The 19706-nt window shown below is 43.1% G+C and overlaps 3 protein-coding genes across 6 annotated transcripts; 2 read left to right on the forward strand and 1 right to left on the reverse strand.

Annotated features, from left to right (window-relative positions):
- Nucleotides 1-4857: 4857 nt before the first annotated feature.
- Rbm8a (RNA binding motif protein 8A) lies at nucleotides 4858-6501 on the forward strand. 2 transcript variants are annotated; one of them, XM_005341323.5, is made up of 6 exons: nucleotides 4858-5009; nucleotides 5257-5316; nucleotides 5420-5497; nucleotides 5640-5776; nucleotides 6060-6196; nucleotides 6303-6501. In XM_005341323.5, exons 1-6 carry the CDS (start codon nucleotides 4943-4945, stop codon nucleotides 6346-6348), a joined length of 525 nt encoding a protein of 174 aa, XP_005341380.1. In that variant the 5' UTR covers nucleotides 4858-4942; the 3' UTR covers nucleotides 6349-6501. The 2 variants fall into 2 exon arrangements, with proteins under 2 accessions (XP_005341380.1, XP_005341381.1); XM_005341324.5 differs by having other exon boundaries at nucleotides 5423-5497.
- On the reverse strand, nucleotides 5918-12642 carry LOC101974063 (gonadotropin-releasing hormone II receptor). Of its 2 annotated transcripts, none has more exons than XM_040287474.2 (3): nucleotides 11292-12642; nucleotides 7858-8068; nucleotides 5918-6695 (listed from the first exon to the last, which is right to left on the reverse strand). In XM_040287474.2, the coding sequence occupies exons 1-3, from the start codon at nucleotides 11799-11801 to the stop codon at nucleotides 6658-6660; spliced, it is 759 nt and encodes a 252-aa protein (XP_040143408.2). In that variant the 5' UTR covers nucleotides 11802-12642; the 3' UTR covers nucleotides 5918-6657. The 2 variants fall into 2 exon arrangements, with proteins under 2 accessions (XP_040143408.2, XP_005341377.4); XM_005341320.4 differs by having other exon boundaries at nucleotides 5918-7192.
- On the forward strand, nucleotides 12424-19572 carry Pex11b (peroxisomal biogenesis factor 11 beta). Of its 2 annotated transcripts, none has more exons than XM_005341321.5 (4): nucleotides 12424-12562; nucleotides 13248-13363; nucleotides 13684-13885; nucleotides 18390-19572. In XM_005341321.5, exons 1-4 carry the CDS (start codon nucleotides 12465-12467, stop codon nucleotides 18796-18798), a joined length of 825 nt encoding a protein of 274 aa, XP_005341378.1. In that variant the 5' UTR covers nucleotides 12424-12464; the 3' UTR covers nucleotides 18799-19572. The 2 variants fall into 2 exon arrangements, with proteins under 2 accessions (XP_005341378.1, XP_040143409.1); XM_040287475.2 differs by lacking the exon at nucleotides 12424-12562 and adding an exon at nucleotides 12671-12798.
- The last annotated feature ends 134 nt before the right edge of the window (nucleotides 19573-19706 follow it).

Raw genomic sequence — 19706 nt, forward strand, 5'->3', positions numbered from 1 at the left:
TTTTTTTTTAATATTTTATCTAGAGACAGGGTCTCACTGAATTGCTTAGGGCTTCACTAAATTGCTGAGGCTGGCTTTGAACTCATAATCCTTCGACCTCAGCCTCCCAAATGGCTGGGATTACAAGGCGCATACCACCACACCTGGCCAGACACTACTCTGGAGTCTACCTCCTATATAAATTGTTTTGTCCGTATTTACCGTCATAGTTCATTTCTTTCTCATATCTGGACTGGATACTGCAATAGCTTCCTAATTGGTTTTTATGTTCCTTAATATCCTTCACTTTACTCTGATATTCCTTACTGAAATACTACTGCCATTCATGTCCTTAAACCATTGTTTAGCTGTTTTTACTTTGAGGAATACTTCCAAAAGTTTTAGATGGGAACCATTAATGTTACCTGAGATGATTTTAGGTTATATTTTTTATTAGTCTTCAATAATTATGCTTTTATCTGAATTTATAGTAGAAAAATATTGGTTTTCACTTATGGAAGTAATATTAAAATTTCCTGTTGGTGTAAATTTGTGCTTACAAAACCTATTTAATGAAGAATAGTAAGCAAAAATAATATAGGGACTACCTGCAAATATTAAAAATCATGAGTACTCAAAAAATATTTGAAGTAGAGAAATTTGTTTATAGGAAAAATTTCAAAATACTTAGTATGGCAATTTGACCCTAAACTATGCCTCCAGACTTATTTCCCAGTCACACAGCATCAGGCATACAGAATTTCTTTTGCGGGGGGGGGGAGGTTTATTACACTGATGTCTAATGCAATCCACAGTGAAATTATAGTACACATAAATATTTATGTCCTGTGTAACACAGCATGAAAATGCTAGAATGCAAATGGTTGAAAGTCAAAGAAAAATGCCAGAACTCTAGTCAAAATGGAAGATGTTAACACATCTGCCCTAACTCTATTTTATTCAGGAAAGGGCTAAGGGAGAAAGCAAAATATAAACTAGGAGACTGGCTGATAGATAAAATCATAAAAATCAATGACAGAGAGACTTTGAATAAATACACAAGATAAATTAATATTTAATTACTTAGTGTTCATGTTCCCTAAAAACCAATTTTTTACTATATACTGAACATTGAACTCGATTGGGGGGTGCTTGATATACCTTTTTTATGATAAATAATGAATTTCTTTTCAAAATCGATCTTATTCTAGGCGACAAGGAAACCTCTAATAATTTCAAAAAGCAGAAATCAGTACAAGCGACATTTCTTAGACATAATGCACACTGCAATAAACCTATAAACTAATAACAAATTAAAAGAACAATAACACAACTCAATGCTTGAAAATTGTTATGGTTTGTATCTTAAATGTCTCTAAAGGCTCAGGGGTTGAAAAGTTGGTCTCTGGCCTGTGATGCTATCCTAAGTGGTGGAACACTTAGGAAATGGGGTCCCGAGGAAGGAACTGAGGCTATTGTGAGGTAGGAATGAAAAGAAATAAAAGAGAAATAGAAAGAGGACAAAAGGGAAGGAAAAATAGACTGTAACTTTAATCTGGAAGCATTTTGCTAAAGTTTCTCAGACATTTTTTTTCTCCCCAGGCTGGCTTTTTCCCTTAGGCTTGTCACTCCCAGTTTTGAGAGATCTATAAATCTTTTTTTTTTTTTTTTGTGAGAGAGAGAGAATGAATTTAATATATATTTTTTAGTTTTCAGCGGACACAACATCTTTATTTGTATGTGGTGCTGAGGATTGAACCCAAATAAATCTTTCTAAAAAAAATATTTATTTTTTAGTTGTAGTTGGACACAATACCTTTTTTTATTTACTTATTTTTACGTGGTGCTGAGGATCGAACCCAGGGCCTTGCACATATGAGGCGAGTGTTCTACCTCTGAGCCAACCAACCCCAAGAGATCTATAAACCTTAAAGTTACTATAAATTGACTCAAAAATCTTAGTTACTACAATTCATTCTTTATGAAAATTGCTCTGACACTGTTATTTAGCCTATGTAACATACTAGTACATGTATTTTTAGAATAAATAAAGGGAGATACAATATTTTAAGACACCTATAACATAGCTACATTCCCAACATCATCTATTGATTAGATAGAGGAAACATCGACCTGAAGATCCTGAGAATGGCCAGACCACCAAAAACCATCTTGATATCACCAGGCCAGAACCATCCACAGGCCACCACCCTATACTCATACCTTACAAAGTTTCCCCCTCAAAGAAGAGCCCAAGACTGCTGCTCACTCTCTGAGAATGTCTACCTTCACCTTTCACTTACTAACAATGCTCTTCCTTTTTCCTAAAACCTAATGGGTCATTAGATTATTTTCTGTGACACTGTCACAGGAGGGTAGGAACCTGAAGCTCCAAACCTCTGTACATGTGTCCTGACAAGAGGAAATCTAAAGTTAGACACAAAAAACCTAGTAGGAGAATTTTCTTATAAAGGAATTTTCTTATAAAGGAAAATAAAGTGACAGTAAAGTAAAACTCTCTCTCTCTCTCTCATCCACATTATTTTGGGTCTTCATTTCTCCTACAGATAATAGGTAGTTTGTTGAGGAATGTGACAAATCTTATTGACTTAAGTCAGGCAGAGGAGAGAGAGAGAGAGAGAGAGAGAGAGAGAGAGAGAGAGAGAGAGATAGATATTGATCTCCAAGCAGAGAACAACAAAAGAAAAAATGCTGCCCCTAAATTTATTGCTGTTTGACATTTGTTAGAACTGGGTTCCACCTTCTGTAGTCTTTACCAATCAGCAGTTTTCCTTCTCCTTTCCATTTGATGTTTATCCATTCATGAAGTATTTACCATATACCTACTATGAGCCAGGTACTGGGATAAACTTGCAGATATAATTCTAACTAAGCATCTCTGCCAAAAGGAATACAAGCTAATGGGGGAAAAAAAAGGCAATACACAAGGTTGAAAGTAAACAAGATAATTAAAGATTCTGGTTTAAGTTCTGTGAAGGAAATAAAACAGACTTAACTCCTAGAAGGATGAAAACCCCTTTGGTGCCTGGTGTAGTGGCACACACCTGTAATCCCAGCAATTTGGGAGGTTACGGTAGGAGGATCACAAGTTCAAAGCCAGCTTCAGCAACTTATTTAGGCCTTAAGCAACTTAGTGAGAGACTTCCTCAAAATAAAACATAAAAGGGCTGGGGATATACCTCAGTGGGTAAGCACCCCTGGGTTCAATTCCAGTACCACAAAGAAAAGAAACAAAACCCCCTAGTGACAGTAGTATTCAGACCTAAAGAATGAGGTTGAGCTAGCCACGTGAAAGGCTGGAGGAAAAGCATCAGGAACAGAAAGTTGCAAATGCCCAGAGATGAGTTAAGGGATAGTATAGGAAGGGCTTAGTGAGTGAGGGAGAATCTCAGGTGACAAAACTGGAGACATAGGGACAGTTAGCTACGTAAGTTTTAATTTTATTCTAAGTGCAACAAAATCAAGGGAAGGACTTTTAAAATAGGAATGTAACCAGATAACTTTTAAAGATTAGACTATGTAATGTATACAACTGCTGTATACAACTGTTTTGCCTGTAAAACTACTCATCTCCAAAGGCCCAGTTAAAATGCTAAACCCTCTTAGTCCCAGAAATGTTTTTGATACTGCCATTATGATAGCAGTTATCACTTTCATAGTGTACTATATATAGTGAGTGCTATCAATGCAATTATTTATCCTCTTGCCAGCACTTCTTCTAATATTAGACACACATATATGCATAACTATTCGATTAATAAGTGAATCTGCAGCCTGCTATTGTTGAAGGTGTACATAAGGATTCCAGAACTTGGGGGCAATATGGGTTTTACTTCAACTCCTAGGTTTTTGAAGGTAGAACACCTGTTCCATCATCAAAGAACTAAAGCCATTATTTTATTTAAGGCCATGCCTTTCCTTCCTTAATTTCCAGAGGGTGGCAGGGAGCGTTTGAAAGATATAGCTTAAAAAAAAAAAAATTATCCAGGCATGGTTAGCCCACTACTGTAATCCCAGACTCCGGAGGCTGGCAGGAGGATTAAGTATGCGGATGGCCTCAGCAATTTAGCAAGATCTGTCTCCAAATAAAAAGTAAAAAGGGGTCTGAGGAGGTATTTCAGTGGTAGAGCGCCCCTGGTTTCATCCCCTACAGCCGGGTTTCAACCGCAGCCTGTTGGTTTTCTTGGGAAGAAATTCGGGGCTGGCAGTCCGTTCTGGGAGGTGTTTTGTTTCTGTTTTGGTTTTTTTTTTTTTTTTTTTTGGTCCAGGGACGAACCCAGGGCCGTTTAGCCACTGAGCCCCATCCCCAGCCCTTTTTATGACTTACTTAGAGACAGGGTTTCACCGAGTTGTTCAGGGCCCCGCTAAGTTGCTGAAGCTGGCTCCGAACTTGCGATCCTCCAGCCTCAGCCTCCGGCCTGGAGCAGCTAAACCTTTTCTGCGGCGTGGGATGTGATTCCCGGGTCTCGCACCTGCTAGGCCAGCGCGCCACCGCCGAGCTACCTCCCCAGCCCTGATCTGAACCTCTTCTCTCTTCTTTTTAAGGCTTCTATCATGGATGGGGTGCTTCTCAGAACAGGGTACAGGCCTAGAATTTTTAAGATAAAAAACTTTTAAATTCTTCCATTCCCTACTTTGGAATGAAAGCTGCCCTTCAGCAAGGAATTAGGCCCGGTCTCAAGATTAAACGGAAGCCATTGACTCCTCCTAGTTTGTCCCTGCCAATGCAGCTGGTCTCGCTCGTGACCTACCAAGATGGCTACCAAGTGCTTCCGGCATGTTTTTGAAGTGGGCCCGCCCTTAGTGCGTACTTTTACCGCGCCGAGGGCGGGACTTAAAGGTGGGCTGTGATTGGTCAGCTTGGCGACCTTTCCCCTCTGCGACAGCCTGCCGAGGTGCCCAGTTCCCCGGCGGTGCGGACGAGCGCTAGTACAGAGGCAAGATGGCTGACGTGCTGGATCTTCATGAGGCCGGAGGCGAGGATTTCGCCATGGATGAGGATGGGGACGGTGAGGACAGTGGAGGCGGCTACGGGAAGCGGGGAAGGTGCGAGAGAAGAGTGTAACAGGAAAAAGGTCTTGGGGCGGACGGATGGGAGCGGGAGTGCGGTCTCGGTGCGAGACTCCTCCCCCTTCGGAAGGAACGGGGCGGGCCCGGAGGGGACAGCCTGGCGGCGGCTCACGCTCTCGGCTTGTTGGGATACAGTTGTCATAAGTGACTCTCTTGTTACCCATCCTTTCTCCTCTGGGGCTTCAGAGAGTATCCACAAACTTAAAGAAAAAGCGAAGAAAAGGAAGGGCCGCGGCTTTGGTTCAGGTGAGTGTGGGGACTTGAGGTCGAGAGGCTTGTCGGCGGGAGCGGAGTTGGGGCCCCCGGGACTCCGGGGAGAGTCTCCGTGATCTGGTTGTGTTCTCTATAGAAGAGGGGTCCCGAGCGCGGATGCGAGAGGATTATGACAGCGTGGAGCAGGACGGCGATGAACCTGGACCCCAGCGCTGTGAGTAAGGTGGAGCCTGCCGAGAGCGAGTCTGTGGGCAGTTAAAACCCGAGCTCCCCGAGATGAGACTCACTCCCGAGTCTGCACTTACTGCAGTCCCCTGTCCCAGGCGCGCACACAGCCACCCTTTCTTCCCCAACAGCTGTTGAAGGCTGGATTCTCTTTGTCACTGGAGTCCATGAGGAAGCCACTGAAGAAGACATTCATGACAAATTTGCAGAATATGGCGAAATAAAAAACATCCACCTTAACCTGGATAGGCGCACAGGATACCTGAAGGTATCCTAAGCGACCCGTTATTGCCTTCCTTTCCCCTTGGCCTTGGTGGTTCTGTTTGCTGCGGTTCAAATAAAATGACATAGGAAATTGATTTTGTTGGACAAAGAAAAGAGACGGAGACAAACAAAACAGACACCTGTGTACAGTAGGGACATAGGATGTACATTCATTGTGTAAAGCTTTTAGATTTTTCTTTTTAAGTATGAATTTATATTTGAGGATGAGGATACTTGATGCTTGGTAAAACAGGAAGGTTTTAACATCTTACTTTTCACTTACCCAGGGTTATACTCTAGTTGAATATGAAACATACAAAGAAGCCCAGGCTGCTATGGAAGGACTCAATGGCCAGGATTTGATGGGACAGCAGATCAGCGTAGATTGGTGTTTTGTTCGAGGTCCACCCAAAGGCAAGAGAAGGTAAAATGGAGAGGGCAAACACTGTTGGTGAAGGGACATGAATAAAACTGAACAAGGACATTTTATTATATCCTATGATGAATTCCCTGCCTTCCTTTTTCCCTAGAGGTGGCCGAAGGCGCAGCAGGAGTCCAGACCGGAGACGTCGTTGACAGTTCCTCTCTTGTCCAGGTGGTCTCTCCAAGATTCCATTTGGCTATGCAAGCCGTCAACAAATAGGGCTGAAGTGGAACTCACTCTGTTTATATTTAAACTGTTATCCTGTTTACTGTTTCTTTTGAGTCATGAATAAATGTTCCTTTTTAGTTTTTGGTTTTCTACATTTAAAATTACTTTCATGTTGTAGTAGTGAAGCTCTGATGCACTATTTATAGTAAGGCAATATGGGTCATTGTGGAGATACTTCTATTAAGGATTGAATTCTGTGAGTTTCTGCTTTAGACATAGTCTCAAATCTCAGGTCAAAACAGTTCTTCTGCAGCACTTCTTTTGTTGGAAGCTAAAAAAACAGGGGCAGCAGAGAGATGTTCTTAGGGTATTGGAGAGTAATGACTATTCTTTATACTCCGTTGTGAGAAAACGGATGTTATAGGAATGTCTCTTTTGTTTCTCCTCCTCTTGATGTCACAATTGTTTGCATTTTCAGCTGTCTGAGGGTTTTACTCTCCTGTTGGGGCATTCTCCCAGACCCTCCTTCCTGGGAGGAGTCTTTACTGAGTGTTTGGTGCCCTCTCCGGCAGCCGAGGGTGAAGGCTCCATAGAGGAGAGGATCCAAAGGAGCATTGAGAAGGCCAAAGAGGAAAAGGATATGGCTGAGGCTGGGAGGGACTTCAGTTAGCATGGTGGGGGAGAACCAGTACCACAGACCCAGTAGGTAATAAGGTGTCCAGCAGAGGACGAAGGTCAGCAAAACAAGGAGGGCCAGTCGCAGGGCCCGAAGACGAACACGGGGGCGAGTGTCTAAGGAGCGGCGTAGGATAAATTCATCAGCAGGGGCTGGGAATTTAGAAAATATACTGAAATTCAGAACTACTCAGCTTCTGAACTGTGTGTAGGGTGAATTGATGGAAGGGCAGATAGTGAAATGGAACCCTCACCACCAAGGAAGAGAATGATGTAAATCCTCTTACCCTCCCCAACCTGGCACTATGACATGACAGACATGCTTGAGAAAAGGTGTTTTTGTTTGTGATACTGGGAATTGAATCTAGAGCTTCCCACATACTAGGAAAGTGCTTTATCACAGAAATACATACCCAGACCTTCTTGTAAATTGTATTTTAAGACAGGGTCTCACTAAATTGGCCAAGCTGGCCTCAAACTTGTCTTAGTAGCTGGGATTACAGGCATTTGCCACCATGATGGTGAGAGGTTTTGGTTGGAGATGCTGTTAGGTGAAGCCACCAGGTATACAGGTTGACTTGAGGATGTTAAATAATAAAGAACACTGATGACCTTTTTCTCTATTTCTGCCTAGTTTACTCAACTGAATTAGAGGCAGTTTAGAATTGAAGGCATTCAATAAAGTTTATCTCCAGTGTCAGGTGCTAGCATCTTACTTTGGTTTAGTGGCTGATATATAGCTGTTGGGTAGATAAATAAATGAAGCTAGAGGCAACAGTTCTGGGAATAGGACTAAGACCTGGGAATTGAAGTCTCACCCTGGCTCCCCTTTCTGGTTCGAGGACTGGACACACTGAGGACAATGCGGCTATAGCAGATGGCCATGGCAGTTAGTGGCAGCAGAAAGAGGCAGCAGAAGGTGAAGAGGTTATAGGTGGTCTCTTGCCATTGAGCCTTGAAGCTGCCTTTGGTGACACACTGAGTGAAGGGGACTGGGCCAGCTCTGCGGACAGTATGGAACAGGAACAGCTGGAATGAAGTTGAGACTATTAGAACTGGTTCCCACACCATCCAACCTACTCACCTGTGTCACAATACCTCCTCCCAATTGATCGTTATTAATTCCAGGTGGAATAATACAGCACTGGGTAGTGGTTCATCCATAGTACCACTTTAAAACGGTGAGAAATGTATCTTGAAAATGCCTGTCTTTCCCTTAAGCTTGAATAGGGTGCTTAGCATGCAACTTGTTAAAATCCTGGAACTTGAAAAGAGTCCTGCCTTTTCAAATACTAGCTTAACACTGCATTTTATGAAAGAATGGTAACATCACCATTTTACCCTCATGGCTTCTCTGGTATATTTGTGGTAAATTTTTTTTTTTTTTCTTTTTTGGTATCAGGGGTACTTAACCACTGAGCAACATGCCCAGCCCTTTTTTGTTTTTTTATCTTGCAAAGGCCTCACTAAGTTGCGGAGGCTGTTTTTGAACTTGTGATCCTCCTGCCTTGGCAGTTTAATATTTTCCAAATGCTATTGACTGCCTCTCCTCCCTTTGGTAAGTTGCTGGAGTTTGGGTTGAATCAGTAGAATATTTTTCAGTTTACAGTAGCAGGGTTAGAATACCTTTGTTCTAGTAATGTAAATTGAGTCACTGTTTGATAAGAGGTAAGCCCAGTAGGTGTCGGATTCCTAAATACTCAGCCTTTTTTAGGAAAGTGAGTTCAGCAAACATGAGGAACTTTGACAAGTTTGGTCCATAGCCTTGCTTCTCTCCTTTTTCATATTTTATATGTTACCTTACCACCTACAATAGAAATATTCCTTTCAACTATTTAAAACTTGGAACTTTGAGCCTGAAAAAAAAGGAAGTTCTAGCTATACCTAATACTCCCTCTCTTACATCACACTATAATTTTTTAGGGAAACTAATATTTTAAATACAAGATATGGACAGTACAGAATTTATTCAAAAGACTAATCATCTTCTTTACATATATACATGTCACTACAAATTTGCCATTGAAACAAAGATTGCAATTATCAGATTGCCAAACTTCGAAAAAGAATTAAATTCATTTACTAGTACATCATCTTGTGCCAGCATGGATTTTAAGGGATTCAGCCAAAGGCATAAGGTAGGTAGTGGTAGAGCCTAGACTTGGGAGGGAAAAAAAAGCAAAGTAAAAAGAGTCAAACAATACGATAATAACAGTCATCCCCCACATCTAAACTTTTATTTAAACAAACCCAATTTCTATTGCACTGTGGCAACAGGCCTCTTAATTCTCTGTGTGGTGCCTGATAGACCCAACCTGATCTTTTCTTAAAATTGGGCATCTCACCACAAAGCCATGAAAAGCTAACTTCGGCTTTACTATAAATTACTGCAAATTCTGAACCTGCTTGGAATGCCTGCCTTGAACTCACCCATGTCTGGCTCTCTAACCAGATAGCAGCCCTCTCTGAAACTTTAGTAACACCTCATAAATATTGGCCTTCCCTGGGCAGACAACGACCCTCTCTGAGGCTCTAATGGTCCTCATAAATTCTGATGTTGGGGCTGGCAAAAATGTAAACTACCATTAGTGTGATGCTCATCAGAGTTCTATTATCTGTAACCCCCTTTGGTGTAACTTTCTGGGCTATAAAGCTGGGCTACAGGAAAGCTGGGCTGCTGTCTTGTTCCTGCCGTTTTGGGAGGGAGAGGCAGTCCAGCCGGTTGAAATAATAAGCTTGCTTTAATTTGATTTTAATTGCAGTCAGTGGTCTTGCGTCCTGGTCTAACAGTGCCAGGGAGTGAACCTATTATGTTTAGCATGTAAAGCAGGCAATCTACGACTGAGCTATATCCCTAGCCTGCAGGCTTCTTTTTATTGTTCGGGGTGGTAAAGATCCTGTTTGAAACATTGGAAGATTGTGTGTGCGCGCGCGTGCGCGCGTGCATTCGTGCCTGTGTGTGTGTCCCTTAGTACTGTAGTCAGACTTTTGATAGTTAAATTTCTAATATTTGAGAACTTAAACATCAAACCTTAAATAATGATGCATTATTCCACAGACTGAAGTCATAGACCCTTTTCGGTCTCCTGACATAGTCCTAATTCTACAGTCTCTTGGTTAGTGGTTTTTGTTTTGAAGGAATTGCTCAACATTTAGCTTTTTTCTAGATTTCTACATAATTGAGATTGGATTAACCAGTACTCAAATTTGGATGCTCTCCTGTTTACAGTTTTAACACCCATTCTACAGTAAAGCCAGAGTAAAAAGTTACAAAACTGATTATGTCATTCTTCTTTTACCTTAGTGTTTCCACTGCTCTCAGAATAAAGTATGAATTTAGTACTTCCCTGAGTAGCAACCTCTTGGGATCCTCCACCCTCCATCTTCAGCATTTTTCCTTTTTTAACCTGTTTAATACCTTTCTATTTTTCAAGAACTACATTTTTCAGACTGCAAAAGTTGGTCAGACACTCTCCATTGTTCTTTAACTCCTTACCTTTAGCATAATACTTTTGACTGCACACTCTAGTGTAATAGCCCAATTTGTCTCCTGCATGAGCCTATATCTATCTATCTATCTATCTATCTATCTATCTATCTATCTATCTATCTATCTATCTTTTTGGTCCTGAGGATTGAACCCCGGGGCTTTACCACTGAGCTACATTCCCAGTGCTTTTATTTCTTTTAATTTGAGCCAGGGTCTTGCTAAATTGCTGAGGCTGGCCTTGAAATTCTGATCCTCCTGCCTCTACCTCCTGAGTCACTGGGATTACAAGCATGTTCTATCACATCGGGTTATAAGTTTTCTGGAGACAGAACTTTTGTTGCTATATCCTTAGCATTTGAGTATCAAGAGATGACATTTTTTTTTTAATCTGTGAATGAATACCTCCAAGTTTTACCCAAAGCCCCTGACTTCCCTCCTCTTAGTAGATTCCCATGTTTCCTCCCTGCCTGTACCAATCTCCTGAAGAAGGTGGAAACGGTAAGCTGCACAGAGGTGGAAGCCATGCTCAGTAAAGCAAACCTAAAGGAAGAGGCCCCTATAATGGGGTAATGCTTTTCAAAAGTAGGCTTTTACCAGATGTAAATTAACATGCAAACGATCTTAACTTGCCCAAGAGATAAGAGGCGCCCCCAAGGAAGATTAATGGCTAATGTGGCCAATGGAACTCTTTTTTGATACCCAAGGCTCACACAACGTAATCAAATTCTCCTCCGGCCCAGCCCATATTCCCAAGTCACTCACCTGGGGCAAGGCAAGCAGGAAACTAAGTCCCCAGGCTATCCCCAGAAGTTTCTTTGCACCTGAGCGGGGTCCAAGCGGGTTGAGTACTGCTGCCTGGCGGTCAAGTCCTATGACCACAGGCAGGAAAGCTGCAGCATACATGGCCATTAGTTTCAGGAACATAAGTGTCCGACATGCGATGTCCCCAGCCAGCCACTGAACAGTAATATTCCAGGTAGCATCTAGGGGCATAACCACAAAAGTGACCAGCAAGTCGGCAGCTGCCAAATGGGCGAAGAGTCGGCGGACGGGAGAGGGTCGGCACTGGCTGGATTGCCGCCGTGTCACAGACCACAGCACGGCCAAGTTACCGCCAGCTGAAGAAACGAAGAGCACCACGGTCACCCCCACTCGGACCTTGGCTGCAGCTGAGAAAGTGGGGAGCTCTGCGTCTTCCAGCTCCACTCCTGATCCCGCCCACATCTCCTCCCCCGCTGCTGACCCGCGAGGGGTGCCATTGCCAGCAGACATGGTGGCCTGGAAGGGAAGGCTGGGGAGGAGGACGTGGGGTCTGCAGCAGTGAGCTCGGGTCGCTGGCTGATTCTTCGCTCGCCTTTTCAGGACCTGACGAGGGCTATTGCGGATGTCGTCCACTAAAGGCTCTGTCCCTTGAGACGCTCTATCTGCTGTGGAGGACACCAAGAATCTGGTGCTAATCCCGCCCTTCCCCGCTGGGGCAGTTCGATCAGTCGGGACCTCGTACTGCCGAGACCTCTGTAGCGCCTGGACGACTGGACTCGGCCGGAGCGTCGCGTGCACGCGGGGGTGTGCGCACGCGGGGGTGTGCGCGCGCGGGGCGGTCCGCCGAGTCCGCCCGCCGCGACTTCCATCCCGCGGCCGGGGCGTGCACGCTGCGGCGCCTTTCCCGTCCCGCCTCCGTGCCTCCAGGCCCCGGCCATGGTCCTGAATATTTAGATCTCGAAGTGCTGCTGGAGGCGTGTTTCAGGGATAGAGACCATCCCGTAAGGGGTCCGCCGACCGAGGAGCACCACAACACGGAAGTGCAGGCCCCGCGATCAACGGGGGCGTCCTGAAATCCCGTTCCAGGGCCGGCTCCATTCGCTTTCTCGCTGTTGCTGTGTGTCCCTCGCGAGGCACCGTTGGATCGCCCAGGAGGCGTGACTGGGCGCTGGGATGAGGGCGGGAGAGGACAGTGGAGGCGGGGCTGCCGCTGTCATGGACGCCTGGGTCCGCTTCAGTGCTCAGAGCCAGGCCCGGGAGCGGCTGTGTAGGTGCGGCCAAAACAGGAATAGGGAAGGGTGGGCAGAAGAACCTTATCGTGAGGCGGGGGTCACTGCAGGTACGGGGGTCCCAGAGGGTCAACTCCGGCTACGGGGGCCCGGACGGACAGAGAGGCACAGACTTGAGCTGGTTGTGAGGAGGAGATTCTTCTCCGACTCACAGGAAAGATGGGAAAACTGAGGCACGAGTGGGCCGCGGGGCGCCGCCCGGGGGGTGGTTTCCACAGGTGATCAGCAGTTGGCCCACTAGGCCCTGGTGGGACGCGGAGCGCTCACCGCGGTGGACAGCGACCCGGGCTTTTGCCCGTTTCCCGGTGCCCCGCCGTGCAGTCACCTGAGGCCTCGGCCCCGCTCCCCCGTGGTCCCCGCCCCAGCCTGACCTGTCTTAGTCACCTGTGAGACTGGCTGTCCAGTTTCTGCCCCTCTGCGTCGTGTGTGCACAGCGGGCGGCGCGTCGCCGGGACGGCTCCTCCGGGCGCCTCCGGGCCGTCGTGGCCCCAGACCTCACGCTCTAGACAGTCCTTCCCCACCCTGGTAGCTCCTCTGACCGCTCAGCCTGTCCCTCCCCTGCCTGGAGGGACGCGGAGGAGGAGCGGGCCGCAGTCCAGCCTGGGTTTTTGGAGAAGCTTCGAGGGGAGGGGAGGGAGGGTCCCCCCTCACTTGGCCTCTCCTCCAGGGCCGCCCAGTACGCTTGCTCGCTCCTCGGCCACGCACTGCAGAGACACGGGGCCAGCCCCGAGTTACAGAAACAGATCCGACTACTGGAGGGCCATCTGAGCCTCGGAAGGAAGCGTGAGTGAGCCCAGCCTCCACCCTCACCTGCTCTCCCCCTGACCCGCTCCTGTTTTCTACCACTTCTCCCTCGTTTGACTTTGCACTTATTCTCTGAATGTGTCCAACTGAGATGAGGGCAGGCATAAGGAAGTAAGGGAGGGTTGGAGAGAATAGAGCAAACTTGAGAAAACTAGGACTAAAATGTGAAGTAAAGAATAATGAACTATTCTGCTCTTTTTAGAAATCGTTGTTACTGTCACTTGTTCAACTTTCACCTCTCTTTGTTTTGTTTTTGACTCTACTTCCAAATCCTTGTGTTCCCTTGTTCTCTCCACAAGTTCTGCGCTTGGGCAACTCAGCAGACGCCCTTGAATCAGCCAAAAGAGCTGTGCACCTGTCAGACGTTGTCCTGAGATTCTGCATCACGGTTAGTCACCTCAATCGAGCCTTGTACTTTGCCTGTGACAACGTCCTATGGGCTGGAAAGTCTGGACTAGCTCCCCATGTGGATCAGGAAAAGTGGGCCCAGCGTTCATTCAGGTTTGTTACCCTTTTTTCTTGAAATACCTTTGGTATCCTCCATACTACATAGCTTGTCTTTTAAGAGAAAAAAAATCTCTCAGGATCTTCCCAGAGCACAGTTGTCCCTCCATATCCATGAGTTCCACAAATTCAACCAACCACAGATTGAAAATGCATCTGTATTGAACAGTCTTTTTGTCAATATTTCTTAAATAATATAGTATAGCATCTCTTTACATAGCATATACATTGTAGTAAGTATTAGAGAATGATCTAGAGTTGATTTAAAGTATATGAGAGGATATGTGTAGGTTATATGCAAATACTATGCCAGTTTAATGGAGGAACAGGGGAAAGGTAGGGAGATGGGACTGGGAAAGACAGTAGAATGAATCAGACATAACTTTCCTATGTTTGTATATGAATACATGACCATTGTAACTCCATATCATATATAACTACAATACTTGGAAGTTATACTCCATGTATGTATGATGTGTCAAAGTATATCATTTTTTTAAGAGAGAGAGAGAGAATTTTTAATATTTATTTTTTTAGTTTTTGGTGGACACAACATCTTTGTTTGTATGTGGTGCTGAGGATTGAACCCAGGCCGCACGCATGCCAGGCGCGCTACTGCTTGAGCCACATCCCCAGCCCCAAAGTACATCATTTATAACTAAAAATTAACAAAACAAAACAAAAATAATATTCCAACTTATAAAAGGGACTTGAGCATTTGTGGAGTTTTGGTAGGATTTAGGTATCCAAGGAGTATCCTGAACCAATTCCCCAAAGGGAAACTATATACCAAAGACAGTTATATGTGTCTTAATCACTTGGTTTCAAATCTTCATTTAGATCCTAAACTGTCAGAGAAAAATAAATGTGGGCACATGGAAGACACATGCTCTTCCATGATGTAGTACCAATTCCCATGAAGTTTCCCATCTAATAGGAGAGCCATATTAAAACAACCACTCACCTATATTTATGGAGAAGTACAGGGTGTTATGAGAGAATGTATCAAGGGGAGCTGATTTAGATTCAAGGATCAGGGAAGAATTATTTGAGAAAGTAATATTTTAGTTCAAACTTGAAGTCTGAATAGTAGTTAGACAAAAGAAACAACAGAAAAGGTCTTTCCAAACAGAAAATTGCATATGTAGTAAATAATAAAAAGCTAGATGATGGATAGTATTGAGTAAAGGGCATAAATTCAAGTTGAGAGATAAGAGCCAGTCTTATTCAGAGCCTTTGAGGTAAGATTTTTGTTGTTGTTGTTATTGTTTAAATTTTATCCTACATACATATTGAAGGATTCAAAAAAGGGATTTGACATGACTTGAATTGTATTTAAAGAACATTTTGTTGTTGTTACCAGGGATTTAACCCACTGAGCCACATCCCCAACCCTTTTTTATTTTTTATTTTGAGACAAGTCTCTCTGAGTTGCTTAGGGCCTTACTAAGTTGCTGAAGCTGGCTTTGAACTTGCAATTCTCCTGCTTCAGTCTCCCAAGCCATCAGGATTACAGGCATGCACCATCATGCCTGGCCAAGAACACCCATCTTGCTGTGATGTGGAAAATGGATTATAGTAAACCAAAAGGGAGGAGATGATCAATTGTGGGCAAGAAATGATATTGGCATGGACTAAGTGGGTGAAGTGAAATATGGTTTGAGAATAAAATTGGTTAAGTGCCCCTGGGTTAAATCCCTGGTACCAAAAAAAAAAAAAATTCTTCCTGTTACAGTTGATTCCCCATCTACAGATTCAGCGAACCACAGATCAAAAAATATTAGGGGAAAAAATTGCATCTGTTTTGAACATGTATGCACTTTTTTCCTTGCCATTGTTCCTCAATATAGTATAATAATTATTTGTATAGAATTATAGAATTTGCATTGTGTAGGTATTATAATGAATCTAGAGATGATTTAAAGTGTACAAGAGATTGTGCACAGGTTATACGCAAATACTATGCATATATTTTACATAAGAAACTTAAACTTGTGCAGATTTTGGTATCTGTAGGGATAAGGGTTCAAGAACAAATTCCCTTCAGATTCTGAAGGATAACTGTACATATCATCTCTATTTGTCTTTTGTAGGGGGACTTTTTCTTTTCTTATTCATTATATCAGCATCTTTCCATCTCCATTTCCGCCTTGCTTTTAATCTTTCTCAGTGAGTCACAACTCCAAAATGGTTTATGATGATGAGAGTAGAGACATTACTGGAGTGGTATTGAAAGGCAACTCCCTAGAAGAGTATATATGTTATATTTATTCATTTTATTCAACAAATATTTATTAAGCTCATATTATATTGCATGCCTGATTAGAAACAGGGATATAGTGGTTAAAGACAAACAAGGTCCTCCTTCCTATGGAACGTACAGTGTAATGAGGAAGACAGATCAGACAATAAGAAGAATATCAGATAATGGCAAGTGTTATGAAGAAAATTGAAATAGAATCATGTGGTAGATAGTAAATGGCTCACTGCTTTAGACTGAAGGTCAAGGAAACCCTCTCTGAAGATGGAACGTTTACGCTCAGACCCGAAGAGCAAAAATGAGCCAGCCATGTGAAGTTTTTCAAGAGAGGAGATTCCAGGTACAGGAAGTAGATAATACAAAGGCACTAAGACGGGAACAATCTGGATGGGATCGAAATATAGAAGGAAACCAACATTGTTGGAACATAGTGATTGAGGAAAGAATCGTTCAAGAGAGGCAGAGGCCAGATATGTTGAGTCTGGAAGCCTGTTTAAGGTATCTAAATTTTATTGTAAATGTGATAGGAAGGAAATTGTGGAACGTTTTAAGAACAGGAGTAGTGATGTGATTTATATTTATGCTAACTACTTTATGAAATGAAATTGTTGTGGGGCAAATGGCTATAGAGAGACTAGTCAAAAGATTAAAGCAGAGTTATTAGATTCAGGATATATTTTGGAGGTAGGATGATTTGTTGAGTACAGACCAATGTTGTCAGAATGGGTTAACAATCAAAAAAACAAATTTTGTACTTAACTTAACACATTTGGCAATTACTTAAAACTTTTAGGCCTCTTTTTAAAAATTAAAAAAAAAATAACTGGATTTAGCTGATCTATAATATGTATGTGTCTCTCCAGTAACAAAAGTTTGTTCTTTGAAAACAAGTTTGTTGCTTGCTTGCTTGCTTTATTTATTTATACATACATACATACATACATACCAGGGATTGAACTCAGTGGGCTTAACCACTGAGCAATATTCCCAACCTTTTTTTAATATTTATTTTTTAGGTGTAGGTGGATAAAACACAATGCCTTTATTTTTATGTGGTGCTGAGGATAGAACCTGGGTCCTGCCCGTGCTAGGGGGATGCTCTACTGCTGAGCCACAATCCCAGCCCCCTTCCCAACCCTTTTTTATATTTAGAAATAAGGTCTTGCTGAGTGGTTAGAGCCTCACTGAATTGCTGAGGCTGGTTTTAAACTCATTATCCTCCTGCCTCAGCCTCCTGAGCCACTGGGATTACAGGCATGTGTCACTGCGCCCAGCCTAAGTTTGCATTATTATGGGACAAAAGTTGAATATAGTATAGGCGAAGGGGTTGCCTCAAAAGTGTAATTTTAGGTTGACCTTTAAAGATTTCATGATAATGAATTTTAAGACTGAATCTTAAGGTGCACACAAACACATACTGGTTACAGAAAGGTAGGGGGACTTTTTCTTTTATTCTTACTGCGATATACTTGACAAATGTAAGTTGTATACATTTAAGGTATACAGTGTGATGTTTGGTATGTGTACATTATGAAATGATCACCACAATAGGCTAGTTAACATATTCTTCATTACCTCATAGTAACCTTTTTTTTTTCCAATAGTGAAAACACTTAAGATCTACTTTCTTAGTTGGGCATGGTGGTACATGCCTGTAATCCCAACAACTCAGGAGGCTTAGGTAGGAACATCACAAGTTTGAGGCCAGCCTTGGCAAAGAAAGACCCTGTCTCAAAATAAAAAATTAAAATAGCTGGGGATGTAGCTCAGCGTTAAAACTCCTCTGGGTTCAATTCCCAGTATCAAAAAGGAAAAATAAACCTTCTTAACAAATTTTAAATATATAAAACAATATTGTTAACTATAGTTGCCATGCTATGTTAGAGCTCCAGAACTTACTCAGCTTGCATAACGGAAACTCTATACTCTTTGACAAACATCTTCCCATTTCCTCTACCCCTAAACCTCTAGCAACTGTCATTCGATTCTGTGCTTCTATGAATTAGACTGTTTAGTTTCCACATGTATGTGAGATCATGTGGTATTTATCTTTCTGTGTCTAGCTTATTTCAATCAGCATAATATCCTGAAGGAAGGACATTTCTAATAGTAGATTGTAACATTCACTTCTGATATTCTAATGTATAATCCCTTTGCTCTACAAAAGAAGTAAATGTTTGTATGTTGGACATGTTAGGTAGGTATGCATGCCCTTCTAACCTTCTGCCCTGTGTATCTCAGGTACTATCTGTTTTCTCTCATCATGAATTTGAGCCGTGATGCTTATGAGATTCGCTTACTGATGGAACAAGAGTCTTCAGCTGGTAGCCGGCGAATGAAGGGTTCTGGAGGAGGAGGAGTCCCAGGAGGAATTGAACCTGGGGGACCTGGGGGCCCAGGGACTCCAGGAGGAGGCCTGCCCCAACTGGCTCTGAAGCTTCGGCTCCGAGTCCTGCTCCTGGCTCGGGTCCTTCGTGGGCATCCGCCTCTTCTGCTGGATGTGGTCAGAAATGCCTGCGATCTCTTCATTCCACTGGACAAATTAGGCCTCTGGCGTTGTGGCCCTGGGGTTGTGGGGCTTTGTGGTCTTGTGTCCTCCATCCTGTCTATTCTCACCCTAATCTGCCCCTGGCTACGACTCAAGCCCTAATGTTCTGGAATAGGATAAGGAGGGGAACTAAACTAGTGAGGTGGAATTTTAGATTGCATCCCCCCCACCTGTACCATCCTCATTCCAATTCTACTCCTTGATTGAATTAAAATCCAGAGATTTGGGGGTGAAGGAAGGAACTCTGGGGAAGATGAGGTGAGGACAGATGACTTGCCAATAGAATGATTCTAATACACAGCTGTGCCTGAGGTTTTATTCTTTTATTTTTTTATTGTCTGTGTCTCTCTTGATGTAATTTATCAATCCTAAGTCAATTTAAGAGTCTATCTCTGTGTATCTTTTTTACATTCTCAGACCTCTCTCCAGAAATTTAAAATGGGATTGCTTTTTGATAGAAGTTTAAGATTTGGTTTGAAAGGTTCTAACTGCCTTTTTATTCTCAAAGAGGTAGCTTATGGCAGGTTTTCTCCTTTCAACTCAAAGTCATAATTTTTATGTTCCAGTGTTTTCTCCTATCTCTGTACCACAGGTTGATAATTTTTCTTCCTCCCTTGCATCTACCTCACCAACCTCCATTATGATTTGGCCCTTACTCTTCTCTGTATCCACACCTTCAGATTTCTGCTTGCACTTGATTTCAGAGTTATATTCCCCAGCTGGGTCTTACCCCATCTTTGCCTATCCTTATGGATGCTGTGTCTAGCATCTTGTTGTAAATACTGTACAATGATCTTTGTAAATAACCATTGCCCATGCCCACAGTGAAGAGCAAGCCTTCCAGGTCAGCGAATTAAAGATCAGTTTGCTCATTGACATTTGGTCTGCTCCCTCATGTTCTGGTCACTCAATGGCCCCTATTCCTGTCACTGTGGTTTGGATTTTCCATGGAATTGGCCACTACCATCACTACACACATATTTTTGTTGAGCACCTATAGTATGCAGGGC

Source organism: Ictidomys tridecemlineatus, chromosome 11 (genome assembly GCF_052094955.1).
Source record: "Ictidomys tridecemlineatus isolate mIctTri1 chromosome 11, mIctTri1.hap1, whole genome shotgun sequence".
NCBI lineage: Eukaryota > Metazoa > Chordata > Mammalia > Rodentia > Sciuridae > Ictidomys > Ictidomys tridecemlineatus.